This window comes from Nansenia antarctica (assembly GCF_963989245.1).
Source record: "Nansenia antarctica genome assembly, chromosome: 19".
Taxonomy (NCBI): Eukaryota; Metazoa; Chordata; class Actinopteri; order Argentiniformes; family Microstomatidae; genus Nansenia; species Nansenia antarctica.
Genome location: NC_137692.1, coordinates 19,727,468 through 19,743,465, shown reverse-complemented (window position 1 = coordinate 19,743,465; position 15,998 = coordinate 19,727,468). Strand labels below are relative to the sequence as shown.

General features: G+C 43.3%; 1 protein-coding gene across 1 annotated transcript in view; it reads right to left on the bottom strand.

Moving 5' to 3' along the window:
* Positions 1 to 320: 320 nt before the first annotated feature.
* acoxl (acyl-CoA oxidase-like) overlaps positions 321 to 15,998 on the bottom strand; it is a 96,135-nt gene continuing 80,457 nt past the window's right edge. The window contains exons 18-19 of the mRNA XM_080549127.1: positions 11,627 to 11,728; positions 321 to 4,769 (exon numbers count right to left, since the gene is read on the bottom strand). Of these exons, the coding sequence (XP_080405253.1) occupies positions 4,569 to 4,769; positions 11,627 to 11,728 (303 nt within the window). The 3' untranslated portion in view covers positions 321 to 4,568. The remainder of the gene's footprint in view (positions 4,770 to 11,626; positions 11,729 to 15,998) is intronic.

Sequence of the window (15,998 nt, the reverse complement as noted above, 5' to 3'; positions counted from 1 at the left end):
TGATTGTATATTGTATTGTTGTTACTGTATGTTATTCTATTGCTATTCTTGTATTTCACTACACGGTGCAGAGGTAGCTGTAATGAGCATTTGATTGTGTCGTTCACAGCTGTATCCTGTGCATATGATAAATACATTTTGATTTGATCAATAGTATAAAAAACAACAACAAAAAATAACATACTATCTCTATAACTATATGCCTTACCAATAACTTATTATTGGCTTAACTGCCAATACGACTGAATTTCTTTGATCAGCATTACAAACAGTAAAACAAATTCTGTGAAACAACAACGATTACCATAAAGTACATTTATTAAGAACATTTATAACAGAATCTCAAGAGATGTGACAAAGCAACAGTACAAAACTGATGACATTTTGTCATTGAAAAGCTTATACACAAGTTACTATGCAGGAAAAATGCTGAGCAAAGATACTTTTGAGTCTTATCAGCATTCTAATGCAGACAAAATTCATCAGAGCACTGAAGAATATACATATATCTGTCCCTCTTATATCATGTCACAGATCATTAGAAACTGTTCTTGCATTCATAAAATATATTATTAACATCTTTTGTCATTATCGTCATTATGTTGATGCTGGACCTTAACAGCATGGTCTATTTGGTCTTGTTGAGATAGTAAACTGGAGGGAGATAGATATGGGAAGACAGGCTCATTGTAATGCATGGCATGGGATGGGGGAATGGTATCAAGCACATAGTTTTATTCCTCATTCCATTCCATGCATCAGAATGGCCCGTCCTCCAATGTCTACCTCCACCAGCCTCCACTGTAGTGAACAGATAGGGGTAGTGGTGGTCTAGTGGATAGTGAGTTGGACTTGTGATCGGAAGGTTGTGAGTTCAAATCCCACCTTGAGTAAGGCACTTAGCCCTCAGTTACTCCAGGGGGAATGTCCCTGTAATTAGTAATTGTAAATCGCTTTGGATTAAAAGCGTCTGCTAAATGGCTAAATTAAAATTATAGACAGTTAACCTGTCTCTGAATTAGCCTGGTCCCAGATCTGTATGTGCTTGGCAAAGCTAACTCCTCAGGGCATGACAACAATACTCTATTGTATATCACATGGCTACATATCTTATAGATGCACATACAACACAACTACAATGAAACCCAACGAAATACAAAAAGCACATCCTAATTAATCAAAACAAGAGCATGCCTCTGTGAGCTGGTCCCTAACCAAGGACATAAAACAACTGTGTGGGACCAAGTGCTCCAACCTCTTGAGCTAGTACGCTAGCTAAAGCTGAAGCTACTATTCCATGTTGTAGCTATTTGCATTGCAGCAGCTGCAACCCACACACAGTTATAGAGTGTCTGTCTAGTCACCATTCTATCTTCATACTATACACCTACACAACTGTGGTAGTCTGGTTCTCAGCTAGGAAAACACACCACAGTCTAAGGCTTTCATGAATCAAGGCAAATAAGATAGATTCTATACAGATAGTGCTGATACTGTGGATGGATGCTGATCTACCTCTATGAGTTAACCCTAAAAATGTAGTGTAGTTTAATTTTAGTTACACTGAATATACATTTAACTTTAGCGCTGCTTATGCAAATTATATAATATTATATATTATATTTTTTGAGCCACAATGACGTCTACAGTAGGTTATGTAAAGGAAAAGACCAGGGAAATGCAAAAAGCCCTAACATTAAAACTATAACATACTATATGATACTGTATAGCAAAGCAACATACAGACTTCAAGGCATAAAAGAGGCATATGAGACTTTGACACTTTTCGATGTTTGAGCCTGATGGCACCAGTCTACACTACTGGTGGCTACTAATACAAACAAGTAAGATGTTTCACTCACTGACTATACCATATGCATCTGGGCATGTGCATGGTTACGCGATTCAAACAGACAAACAAGTTAAACACCTTGCTTTATGTTGTCTTTGTCGGCAGTGGTTCCAGTTGTCTCACTACTATCGTAACATTATATCTATACAGTGGCTACCTACAACTGGTTCAGTGTTGTAGTCTTGCTGGTCTGCAGGACTGGTCTGGGTTACATAGACAGGACTGGTCCAGGTAAGACAGAACTGGCCCAGGTTAGACAGAACTGGTTTAGGTTAGGCAGGACAAGTTGAGGTTAGACAGAACTGGTTTAGGTTAGGCAGGACAAGTTGAGGTTAGGCAGGACAAGTTGAGGTTAGACAGAACTGGTTTAGGTTAGACAGAACTGGTTTAGGTTAGGCAGGACAAGTTGAGGTTAGACAGAACTGGTTTAGGTTAGACAGAACTGGTTTAGGTTAGGCAGGACAAGTCAAGGTTAGAAAGCACTGGTCCAGGTTAGAAAGGACTGGTCTAGGTGTGGAAGGGGTACGTAGACAGGGCTGGTCCAGGTTACGGCTCCAACACACCGAAAGCTCAGCAGCACGTGGTGCTTTTCATTTCGGCGGCCATGTTTAACGGGTTAGAAGAGCCATACAGCGCGCATGAGGCGCGCGTCTCAAACGTGTCTCACGCTGTCTGCCGTGACACGTCATCTAGATTAGATTAGGACTCTGGCCTATGGCCAAACTCAATGTACAAAGATAGGGCTGGCAGTAGCAGCTCCGCAGTTAGAGCCACAGAAGAGACACGCAGCCAGTAGGGAATCCGCAAGTGTCAGAGCCACGCAACAGTTCCGCCACACAGGTGTCCGGTGTGTTCGAGGCCTTAGACAGGACTGGTCCAGGTGTGGCAGGGGTTCATAGACAGACAGGACTGGTCCAGGTGAGGCAGGGGTTCACAGACAGAACTGGTCCAGGTGTGGCAGTGTTATGGCTTAGCTAGTGAACCCAGGCGCAGTCACAGAGTTAAAACACGTAATATCAACGCAAGCGTATTTCATGAGGGACAGATGGGGGAACGGGGAGCGGGGAAGCAGGCAGGTGGGGTAGGCAGGACAGCGGGGCAGGCAGGACAGGAGGGCAGGCGACAAAACATAAAGACACTGGTGCTAGCGTAATAGCAAGAGACTAAAAGTGACGAGCATAAGACTAACTTGGCGACATGAAACTAGGATCTGACCCAGGGTGGGGAGGTCCATATATAGAGGGAGGTGATGAAGCCACTGGTCCTCAGGTGTAAACAACCAACAGGTGGAACTGATGACAGATAAGGAGATAGGGTACCGGAGCCTGGCTATGCCCACACACAACACAAATGGACATACAAGGACAGACAGGAGAGTGTAGGAGGAGCTGGTAGTAGGGCTGCATGATTATGATTGGTTAAAATTATGGTTACTTTTTTTTTTGCTCAATATTGTGATCACGATTATTAATCACGATTATTCCTCCTTTTTGGGTAACACAATTATTTTATTGCACAATAATAATGTATTTTATAAACCTACACTGAACAAAAATATAAATGCAAACACTGTTTGCTCCAATTTTTCACGAGTTGAAATCAAAGACCGAAGACTTTTTTATACACAAAAGGCCTATTTCTCTCAAATTGTGTTCATAAATGTGTGTAAATCTGTGTTAGTGAGCACTTCTCCTTTGCCGAGATAATCCATCCACCTGACAGGTGTGGCATATCCAGATGCTGATTAGACAGCGTGATTATTGCACAGATGTGCCGTAGGCTGGTCACAATAAAAGGCCACTCTAAAATGTGCAGTTTTATCACACAGCACAATGCCACAGATGTCGCATGTTTTGAGGGAGCGTGCGATTGGCAGGAATGTCCACCAGAGCTGTTGCCCGGGAATTGAATGTTAATTTCTCTACCATAAACAGTCTCCAAAGACATTTCCGAGAATTGGAATTGGAATTGGAAACGACTTTGGAGACGACTTATGGTAGAGAAATTAACATTAAATTCACCGGTAACAGCTCTGGTGGACATTCCTGGAGTCAGCAAGCCTATTGTCACAGTTCGTAAACGTGATGTTAAGCAGAGACGGTGAACACAGCATCACAACGCGCTCGAAACAACACATCTGTGATTGGTCAGGTAAATTAACCCAGGAATAACTTGTTTGTAATCCACCAGAGCAAGCTCTTTTCTTCTTCTTTTTTTCCCCATGAAAATAAAAAATCATCCCTGGCCACAATCAATTAATTGTGGAGGCCAATATCAACATCGTGATTAATTGCGATTAATACGATTAATTGCGCAGCCCTAGCTGGTAGACTGGAAGGAGGTGGGGGGGGCTTGACAGGCAGTGGTCCTTGGACAGGACTGGTCCAGGTGGGGCAGGGGTACATATTGGAGACAGCAGTTGAGCTTCCCTTCAACTATTGGTTGATTAGTGAGTCTGGCAGTGAGTTGCTGTTGTGTGGGTCTCGAAGGTCCTGCATACCTGCAGGGTGTGCTTGTAACAGACCTGGCTTAAAATACTATAGTATTGGTTAGACTTGATTGAAGTGTGTGCGTTTGTTGTTTTTGGGGACTATTCAATTGGTTCCATTATAATAGTTAAATCTAAATCAAGTATACCTAAAGTAAGAGTTATTAGATACTATTTTGACCCAGGTCAGTTTGGCAGGGACATAGGGTGGGGACTGGGGCACCACATTCATAACTTGGAGGCGGTTCTCTGCTTGGGGCCCAGGTGTGGTTGGGGTCCGGTGGGGTGTTCCGGAGAGGAGTAGAAGGCCCATTGGGCACGGGGGTTGGCCACGCCCGCTATGGGGGCCTGGATGCAGCAGGGGGGCATGTTGAAATCCGACACCACCTTCAGAGCCTCGTACTTCACTGATCCACACAGCTCCAACAGCTGCACAGGATACACACACACACACACACACACGCACACACACACGCACGCACACACGCACACACACACACACACACACACACACAAGGAGTCAGATAAATCACATTTACATACATCACTGTAATCAATAAAGTTGTGTGAGGGAATTATTATTTATTTTTTCTGAGGAGACTACTATGTCTGCTTTTTTAACAAAAAGGTGAACACCGTGTACATGGACAAAGACAGACAGGCAGTCAGTCAGTCAGACAGACAGACAGGCAGTCAGTCAGACAGACAGACAGACAGTCAGACAGACAGCCAGACAGACAGTCAGACAGTCAGTCAGACAGTCAGACAGACAGACAGTGTTGAATTGCAGTAAGGGTCTGAGTGTTCTAGGAGTCCAGAGACAAGGACCTAAAACACCTCACCTCATTGTGACAACACAGCTCAGACAGGCACCTACAAAACCACTATTCTCTTCGCAGACATGCCTAAATGACTAATGTCTGCATGATAATCTAGCTCATTAGCAAAGTAAGTAACCTTGAGAACCATGGAACAACGGCCCATAGGACAGGAGCCTATCTCCTGTTTCCGAAGCATGAGGCGGCTTGATGTACAAGTACACCCCCCTGGACATGACGCTGGTATGTCGCAGGGTCTTACCCCCCCCCAATCCAACCCTCAATGCTGAGTGCCAAGCAGGGAGGCAACGGGTACCTTTTGACTCGGCCGGGGATCGAACTCACAACCTCCCAATCTCAGGGTGGACACTTTAACCACGAGGCCACTGAGCTAGCGAAACACAACCCTAATTCAAATCAGCAATAAAACTTTGAGATTGGCAACCTGACTCATCATGACTCAATCTCAACCCCGTTGACCCCGGGTCTCTGTGCCACAGGTGCATCATCATAAAGCAGTTGAACACTGCTGTCAGGGAGACAATTCAATATGCAATAAACTCCATTGATTCATCCCCAGGGGGCAATTGTTGAGGACACAGTGCTATTATGGTAAGGGCTAATTATGTCATGGCTGGGTTTTGGTGTGTGTGTGTGTGTGTGTTTGCGTGTGTGTGTGTGTGTGTGTGTGTCTGTGTGTGTGTGTGTGTGTGTGTGTGTGTGTGTGTGTGTGTGCGTGTGTATGTGAGAACAATACATACAATACATGAGAACGGTGAAGACAGTGAAGATACATAAATACATTTACATTACATCCATTACACATTACTGGGTGTGGAAGGAAATATGTGTGTGTGTGTGTGTGTGTGTGTGTGCGTGTGTGTGCGTGTGTGTGTGTGTGTGTGTGTGTGCGTGTGTGCGTCCGTGCTGGGAGGGTAAACTGAACGGCCTCGTAGGGCAGGAGTGTGGGAGAGAAGCCTGCCACTGGATCATTCACAAAGCCATTAAAACCAATAGACTGTAAAGGCTTTAAGAAGTTAAAGTGAAAAACAAATACGGCCTAATTATGTATTTGTATGTGCTTCAGCTTCCCTCTTTAATGCAATACATTTGTCTCATATGGAATTTGAGTTTGTAAAATCAGACCATATTTTGCTTGTTGACAAAATTGTCCCTAAAAATATTTGGTCCCTAAACAATAGCTCTGTCTATGAAATTGAGAGTGGTTACATTTCTCCAGCCCCATCCCTTCAACTAGTTACCAAAACAAGCGTTGTTGTTGTTTGAATTATAGATAGCACCTGATAATGTCATTACAGTCATCCGTTTTATGGAAAACGTCTCATTTAGACTGAAACTGTTCCCTCAGTCTCTAGCCCCCTAGTGGCTCTTCATTAGAAAAGCTATTGGCTCATCATAATATAGCATGTATATGCTAATATGCAAATATATTATATTTACATTGACTATGGTCCATTAGGAAGATACTGTGTACTATGTGCCTGTGAAGCACTAACCACTGGATATTTTATTTCACAATGTAACAAATATTTTTGCTGGCTTTATTTCACAAATATTCCACCAATTAGCTTTGTGAGTAACCTTAGTAACTGGGTACAAAAATGTGTATTTATTTGTAAATATTTGTAAATATTTAATACCAGAGCTCTAAACTGAGACCAAGGCAAATAAATAAATCTCTCTTGTGAAGACCAAGGCAAAATAAAAATGTTTTGCCAAGACCAAGACAGTTGTGGAGTCTCTGACAGTTCTATAGCTTCCACTGAACACTGAACAAACACATCAGTGTTCCGTTGGATCAACTCCATCTTATATGATTTTAATTACATTTTAATTTTGCCATTTAGCAGACGCTTTTAATCGAAAGCGACTTACAATTTACGAATTACAGGGACATTCCCCCTGGAGTAACTGAGGGCTAAGTGCCTTACTCAAGGGCACACTAGTAGTGGTGTGGTTTCAGGCGGGATTTGAACTAACAACCTTCCGATCATAAGTCCAACTCACTATCCACTAGAGTCTAGACCACCACTACCCCTTATATGAGGCATTGGAGACTAAATTATCCCTGGGTATGTTTGACGTAGAGATTGCAAGAGCCATACAGCCCTAGGGGCCAGGCCATCCTCACCATTAGCCTCTATCCCTCCTTCCTCCTCTATCTCTATTCAACCCCCCCCCCCTCCCTCTCTCTCTCTCTCTGAAGTCTCTCTCTACCTCCCTCCTTCCTTGTCAAAGATGAAAGGAGCGTAGCGCCCAGACTGTTGAAAGGAAGGAGCGCCAGGTTTAAACAAACAGAGAGAGAGAGAGAGAGAGAGAGAAGGTGGGAGAGAGGTAGGGAGAAAGAGAGGGAGAGAAAGAAAGAGAAAGAGAGAGAGGAGCTAAAGAAAAGGTCATCTCTGTATCCACACCAACAGACGTGTGGCGGGACAGAAAGAGTGAGTGTGTCGTCTATGAAATGTGTCAGTAAGTAAGTGAGCAGTGGATTTAAGATTACGAGTGTGTGTGTGTGTGCGTGTGTGTGTGTGTGTGTGTGTGTGTGAGGGGGAGGGGTTGTGGGCAGAGCAAAAAGCCCAAGTTCCCAGGCAGTGAACCTCGTCACCCCCTGTGATCTAATATTGACCAGTGTAATGAGAGAGCTCTGTCCACAATGGCACTGTGACTCTGAAGGCTTGGAGTCATGCTGAGAGACTTCACTCCTAGGTGTCAACTCTGTCCTTTGTCCCTATAAACAGCTGCCACTGGACGGGCGGTGTACACACACGCACGCACACACGCACACATATCTCCTTCCACACCCAGTACTCTGTTAAAGCTCCATGAGGACAGCCTAAAACAGGACGACATGAACCACACTAATAAACATGAATCAAATTGATAATGTGTGTAATTACTGTGTAATGGATGTAATGTAAATGTATTTATGTATCTTCACTCTTCACCGTTCTCATGTATTGTATTGTATTGTTCTATGTTGACCATGAGTATCTCTGTTTATATGTTTTTTTTTATTCTTGCCGGGGCCCCTTGGTCAGATCGCCAAGGGGCGATTTGATTTATCTGGTTTTTTAAAGATTTTAAAACGTTAAAAACCACAAAATAGTTACAAACCACAATATCTCACTGTCTCTCGTTTTACAACTACAGATATCCGTACATAATCATCAGGCATTAACAATGTTGGGATGGGTGGCGCCCATCAACCAGTAGAACCACCTCCCTTAGAACACAACACACCTGACAATCTAGAACCCCTTACTGTAAAATCCCATGACTCCAGCAGGACAATATTACACGACAATGAATGAATGAATGAATGAATGGTCTTTATTGTCATTGATATAGTACAGGTACCAAACAACGACATTTGGGAGGGGGGGCTCCCCTGGTGCTAGGAAAGAAAAAAAACAACAAAAAAAACAAGAAGGGAAAGTAGCTGGTTTACATAAATAAAGGCTATGTACACTATCCACTATACTATACTGTACAAATAAAACACTGTGCTGTACTCTATGCTATGCTATACCTATTCTAACATTTCCTATTCTCTGCAACCTTATGTACCCTAGGGTTGTCATATTGCACATAGTGTTATTGCACATTCATTTAAAGTGTCGCAGTTTGCAGGTTTGAAATGTTCACAGTTGTGCCTCAGCACAAGCAGGCAGGAGAGCGTTGGGCAGATATTAACAACAGGACAGAAAGGTGCGTGACGTGGCGCGTGTGGTGTACTGTGACAGAGATCAATCTGTACAGATCATCGCGCGTCCCCATTGTACAGTGGCAGCCTGTCGTCTGTGTGTATTTCTCTGTCTCTGTCCAGGCTTACCTACTGTAGCACACTCAGGTGAACAGCTATTTGCATGCCCTGTTTCATACGACTAACACTGGGCCGATAAGCAAAGACGGACACTCTTATCTCCTACGCCCTATTTTTTCACTTGCTAGGCTAACTCTCATTCTATGTTCGACATTAAGATAAGGTGGACAGATAGACACGCCGGCAATGGAAGGTTAGAAACAATAGGTATAATAGACCAGCTCATTGCATAATAATCTTCCTATTTATGACTATTCTAATTGAAGAAGCTGTTATATTTGTTTATATCATGACAATTCTGTTACTTGATGGTAGGTCAGGGAGGTTTAATACTAGGACTGCTGACATGACGGTAACGGCATGCCACTTGTAAACATCGGAACTTCTAATCTCTACTGATCTCTTACTGATACAGTTTATTGATCATAAGAGGGGTAAAATAAATCACATGCATCAGATCTGTAATCCTATGCTGTTGTGACCACCAGTAAATAATGTGTCATTCTCTGTAGCATAATGATAGACACTATACCCAACCCCTGAGTTTCCCATATTTTAAAAATGTCTACATTTTAGTTTGAATCATTCTGATTGCCCGGTCTCAGAGCGATCGTGAGTGAGTGATCCTAGTCTTGCCAAATGTAATACAGAGCACTATCACAGAGTACCAACAGGGGGAGGCTGGTGGAGGTAGAGATCGGAGGACGGGCTCATTGTAATACATTCCATCCATGCGTCCATCCATACAATGAGCCCCGTCCTCCGATGTCTACCTTCACCAGCCTCCACTGCACTGTAACCATGCTGAATAATGTTTTTAAAGTTATTTTGTCTGAGTGGGGTAGTCCCACTCATATTTTCATTTGTATTATGACAGAGACAGTAGAGATTTGACAGGAAGGATGGGTGAGAGAGAGAGAAGGGATGACATGCAGGATATGTCCGAGGCCGGAATCGAACCGAGAACCCTGCGGTTACGTGGTCAACGCTTAGTCCGCTACGCCACCTAAGCGCCCCATGCTGAATACATCTGAATCGCTTTCTCCTCCTCTGATATGAGTGTTCCTCTGTGGAGGGTCTAGCAGCAGGGAGGGAGAGGTGCTGCACAACGTGTCTGTTGACCTCAGCAGACAGCCTTGTTGTTGTTGAGGAGAGAGAGAGAGAGTAAACACTCTGGACGGATTGGACAACAACAGAGAGGCGTCAACTCCCTTACTGGTCACTTTAGTTTCAGACTGTGAGGTGCCGAGGACTGTGGGACAACCCTGATCATAAACACTTTCTGTTTGATCGACGCAAATAGAGAACAACTGGAATAACACAAGAGGGTACACAAGCAGAGGCCAGGATTCAATCTGGGTCAGATTCTGCTGTTTTCCGCACTGCTGGACAAAATTCCCGGACAAAAGAAGTTGACACTTCATTTAAAACAGTCCCTTAATTGTAGGTAGTGATTGACAGGTAATGATTGAAAAGCCCGGCCAGAGACAGATGAAGGCATGGCCGGGGGGGGGGGGGGTTTCTCTATCATGCTAATTATCCTGCTGAAGTTGAACATTTTCCACTGTTGTTGTGGTAGTTTAAGGCGTATGTGTAACAAGAAGGAATATCCTTGGGTGGCTCCACTTTTTATACTGCTTTACTAATCAATTTCTATATCTCTCCATGGATAAACACACAGACACACACATCAATGATCCATAAAGTCAGACAGAGCAAAATAAGAATGAAGGGTCATGTTGAGTATTCTCTCCTTTAGTAGGATAGAGTTAGTACAGTAGTCCTCCAGCCCATAGCATATGCATATGTTTCCCACCTGTTTTTAATGCTGCACATTATACACTATTTCCTCTGCTTTTGATGCGCATGCATAGAGAAGGTGGAAGACAGGTCGTGACGTTAGAATTGTAAGGTTCTATCTCCATTTTTGGTCAAAATTTAGTTTTTTTACATAATCTGATCCATTAGGTGTTTATTAATGCCTGTGTGGTATTATTTTTTTAAATGTTGACATTTTTTAGTTAGTAATTCATAAAATACAAAGGTTCCATCTCACAAAACATAATGGAATGTAAAAACTTTGACACTCAATATCTCTGAACTACCCTAAACGGAGATAGAACCTTATCATTCTAAGCTCACGAGGTGCTTCTACAGATTTAGATTCAGATTCAGGTAACGTTTATTGCCATTATGCATACACATGTAGGAATTTGTTTTGGCATTAAAGTAGGTGCGTTTATACTTTTTTCACGTGTATACATGAACAAAAACAAATGCAAAAAAACAGGACAACACAGGACAGACAACAGTGCATTGGATAGTGCTACATATAATAAAGTGCAGTGCAGAGTTTTTTCAGTGAGTCCAGTGCATATTCAGTCCTGGGCAGACTTGGGGGCGGGGGGAGGGGGAAGCCAGAGTCATTCAGCTACAAGACAGTAAAATAACAGTCTTGCGCTTATTGCGCAATAACCCTGATGAGAACTTTGCCACCATCACAAACTGTCTGGACATACTCTACAGTAAGTCTAACTCTGCTTAGTTTATTTGTATGTGTATGTGTATGTGTATGTTTTATGTGTGTGTGTATGTATTGTGTGTGTGTGTGTGTGTGTGTGTGTTACCTGGCTGCGTATCAGTCTGCTCGTGCTAGGGGTCAGGTAGTGATGTTCAAGATACCAGGCTCTTTCCTGGTACACCAGGCTGGTACCGTGGAGGAGGCAGAACTGCAGGGAATCAAAGACAAAACACACAACACACAGCAAAGTTAAGGCTCCGTTTCAAACTCAAACTCGGACTCGACGTCATGTTGTACCTGCAAAAGCAACAAACACAAACCGAGTGGACGAGATAAACCTCCTCTGATCTAAATCTGGTCACACGGCGAAAGTGTTGATGTTGAGTTATCAGACGACATCTCTTTGAATGGACATTTGAGCTGTTATTTCAACGTGGATATGGTACTATGGTAACATCATTCAAACCTGCAGCCGCCACCACCGCAACCCACCAAACACACACTTCGGAAAAAAAAAAAGCATCCGGTTATTGTTTTTGCAAAAAAAAATGTTTATGACTGTCAGTGTCAGGTCCAAACATGGCACTGTGTGTATTCTGAGGAACATAAAGTGGAGTGGAAAAACAGAGACCGGTGGTCTAATATCTCTTTCTGCAGAGGTGAGGACGAACACAAGCTAACCAACCGTCACAGAACATCAAAGAGATGAGGAGTGGAAAAAGAAAGAGAGAGAGAGAGAGAGAGAAACAGAAAGAGTGAGAGGCCCCTCACAGAGAGAGACATAGCCCGGAGGGAGAGAGAGAGAGAGAGAGAGAGAGAGAGAGAGAGAGAGAGAGAGAGAGAGAGAGAGAGAGAGAGAGAGAGAGAGAGAGAGAGATGCCTCATCTGCGTGGACACAACTTTCCACTGATACAATACCATGCCCTTTGACCTCCAATTATGACACACCACAATCCAGGGGAACCAGGCTGGTTACTGTCCCACCGCTTGGGTGAACTTCCCTGTTTAACTTGGTTCAGTCAACCCTAAACTACAGAGGCTGAACTATGTTTTGATCTGGCCTGGTTATACTGTACATCCACCATTCTTTTTGCTTTATCAGTGCTAGAAAGGACAAGGCGAAAGCACTGTGGCAAGCACAGTATGGTTTGGGGAGGCCCTGTAGTGGGTAAAGCCCCCTTGAGCAGGGAAGCCTGTGGTATGAAAGCATGACGGCACATAATAGTTCATAAACGATGGATCATAAAGAGTCATTTGCATGGTTATGGCAGCTTGATATTCGGGGTGAATTGAGTGCTGATTTGTGCGAGTGTGTGTGTGTGCGTACGTCTGTCCATCTGTGTGTGCGTACGTCTGTCCGCCTGTGTGCGTGTGCGTGTGCACGTGCGCATTTGTGTGTGTGTGTGTGTGTGTGTGTGTGTGACCTATCCTCGTTAACAAGGATGAGGTTGTGTGTTTATGTTTGTGTCAGCTCTGGTTAAACATCGGGTCTGTCGCCATGTTGACATTGTTCGCTGACGGGCACACGGAAGCCCCATGTTTCTCTGTGTTCCCGCTTCCTTTTATGCAAAATCGACCTGGGTAAAAAAGGCTGAACAAAAAACGTATCACGGTCAGGTTATTAAGTTTCTTATCAGAGAGTGTTTCTCCCCTAATGCTCTTTGAAGGCTGCGTCTCATTACCAGCCAATAGGAGCACCAGGGGGCCATCGGAGATTATCTAGCATCTGATTGGATGTCGAACCTTGATAGCGACCTTGGAACAAACCTGATCTGAAACTGACTATTGTCAAATAACAACTGGACTAACTATGGACACTACATAGGAAAACTACGTGGCCTGTGGGAATATTGAATTTCGTCCCACTCAAAATATGAAAACAGGAGAGATCTCGAACTCAGTGAGATTAATTCTTCAGATGCAAGAACCAAAATAAACGCTGTGCTTTAGTAGAAGTTAAGAGTTTATTGCCACACTTCACAGAATGCAACAAACGGTGAGCTGCATTAGGAAAACAACAACAACTGGATCCCCAACACAAACTGAACAAAGTACTTTCTTTCCACCTTAATATAAGTAGAAAAAGTAGGATGATTGACAAGTATAGAACAGAGGTATAGATATAGTTTTTGTTTGGTATTTTTTAACTTTTTGTTAACATGCGTAAGTAAAACTTTGCTTATAAATGTTTCTATGTCTTGATTATGCACTTATAAGGGGAAAACCACTCATGTAAAAAGGGTAGGCGCATTAATATAGTTTTTTGTTTGGTACTTTTGAGTTTTCTGCTAAGATGCGCAAGTGAAATTTTGTTGTTGTTGTTTTTGATTATGCACTCATGGGGAAAGAAAACATGCATGTAACAAGGGTAGGCGCAATAAGCCACGGCTTCAGCCTACACCTTTTTGGTCCTGGTACGCATTGTGACTGTGTAATTTTTTTTATATATGTATTGTGAATTGTATAAGGGACCAAAATAAACATTCTCAATCAATCAATTCTCAATCAATATAGGGAACCGGGAGATACAGTGATCCATTTTTTACATTTATTTTATTCAGGGTTAGGGTTAGGTTTATTTAACCAGGGTCGGTCCCATTGAGATACAATGGTCTCTTTTCCAAGGGAAGTCTGCCTGCTCTGTGATGAATTCCAGGCAGCAGGCCCAACCGCATGCTTGCCGAATTCAGTGCCAACTTTGCCGACATTTAGGAGATAACAGTCGTTTTGGAAACCATATAGTCACCATCTTTGGGGTAGATGGGTAACTTCCTCCACTCATCCACCCACGTCCTGGCACAAGCAAAAGGGCACGGCTGACCCAAGGGGGGAACACGTACTCTGAAAGTTGCCAGGCCTAACCGTGGGAGAAGTCCCCCATCTCCCCAGCAGCCTTAAATCATCATGTACATGACACACTAAGTATGTCTAAGTAAGTCTAACTTGACAAATCAGACAGCCTTATTGCCGAGCTAGTAATGAGTGAAGACATGGAATCTATGTTAAAAAGTGGGTTTCAAATACCTATGTTAGTGTTTGGGATAGCATTGCGTTGCATTAGGGCGGCCTACTGAATGAGCTGGGAGAATCATGTGGAACTCAATTGTCTCTCACCTGTCTCTCTCCTGTCTCTCTCCTGAGAGGAGAGAGAGTGGCCGTACACAAATACACACACATGCTGATCATCATTTTTGTTCAAAGTTAAAAGGACCAACTGCTGTGCCCAGCGATATCACAGGCACTTTTCACCTGTCCCCCCCACCCTACCTAAAAGAGTCACACAACCAGCCCGTAATATGAATGAGATTAGTCAATCTATGGATGCCTATGCATATGCTCTCAGAGCTTGAGACCCTTATCCTACTTACCATATCACCCCTCACAGAGACAGAATGACAGGTGACAGACCCTGGTAGTACCCATGAGATGAGGCTTATCTGCCTATGCAGAAGTACAGACAGTCTGACAAGTCTGCTGAGCATCACAATGAAGCACAGACAGGATGCAACGATAGATACTGTAGCTGTGCAGGTAGGTACTATATTGTATAGTAGGGTTAGGGTTAGATAGTCCATCACTAACTATCCTGTCAGCGTAGGGTTAGATAGTCCATCACTAACTATCCTGTCAGCGTAGGGTTAGATAGTCCATCACTAACTATCCTGTCAGCGTAGGGTTAGATAGTCCATCACTAACATCCTGTCAGCAACGTCTCTGGCTGTCCACAAAACTGTTGTTGAAACTTGTTTGCCTCCAAAGCAAATTCCCTTTCCTGTTCCCTTATAGGAATATAGAGAGAGAGACTACAGATATAAAGAACAGATATGACAGATATAAAGAACAGATATGACAGATATAAAGAACAGAGATATGAAATCTCCATCTGTACCGATAGTGGCCTGTAGGGGCGCTATACCAGCTACTGCATGTTGAATGTACCATCCACTACCTGGACGCGGAGGGCAAGGTGAGGATGCAGCTGGTCTGGCTGGAGGAGGACACGCATTTCTTCCTCATCAACCTGGTAGTCTTCATCGCCGTGGCCAAAGTTAACAAACACTTTGGGAGAGAGTATTGTTGAGACCGCACACGCTTGTAGCTGTTTGTGTTTGTGTTTTGTTTCTGTTCAGTTTTTTTTTTGGGCTCGGTTTAGCTCACATGTTCTGTTAATATTTGGTGTACAGTTTTGAGTATTACTTCTCAAGTGTTATGAAATATGTTCACACCTTAGATCTTGTGCAGGGAGGTAGTAGCTTGATGGCTCCACCTGACACTTAATTCCAATATGCTATAGGTAGGTAACAACAACACCTACAGAATGTAAACAGAACACTCAAGACACTCGTCATATTTGGATCTAGCAAAAGAGAGAGATGCTAGCAAAAGAGAGCAATGCTAGCAAAAGAGAGAGATGCTAGCAAAAGAGAGAGATGCTAGCAAAAGAGATGCTAGCAAAAGAGAGAGATGCTAGCGAAAGA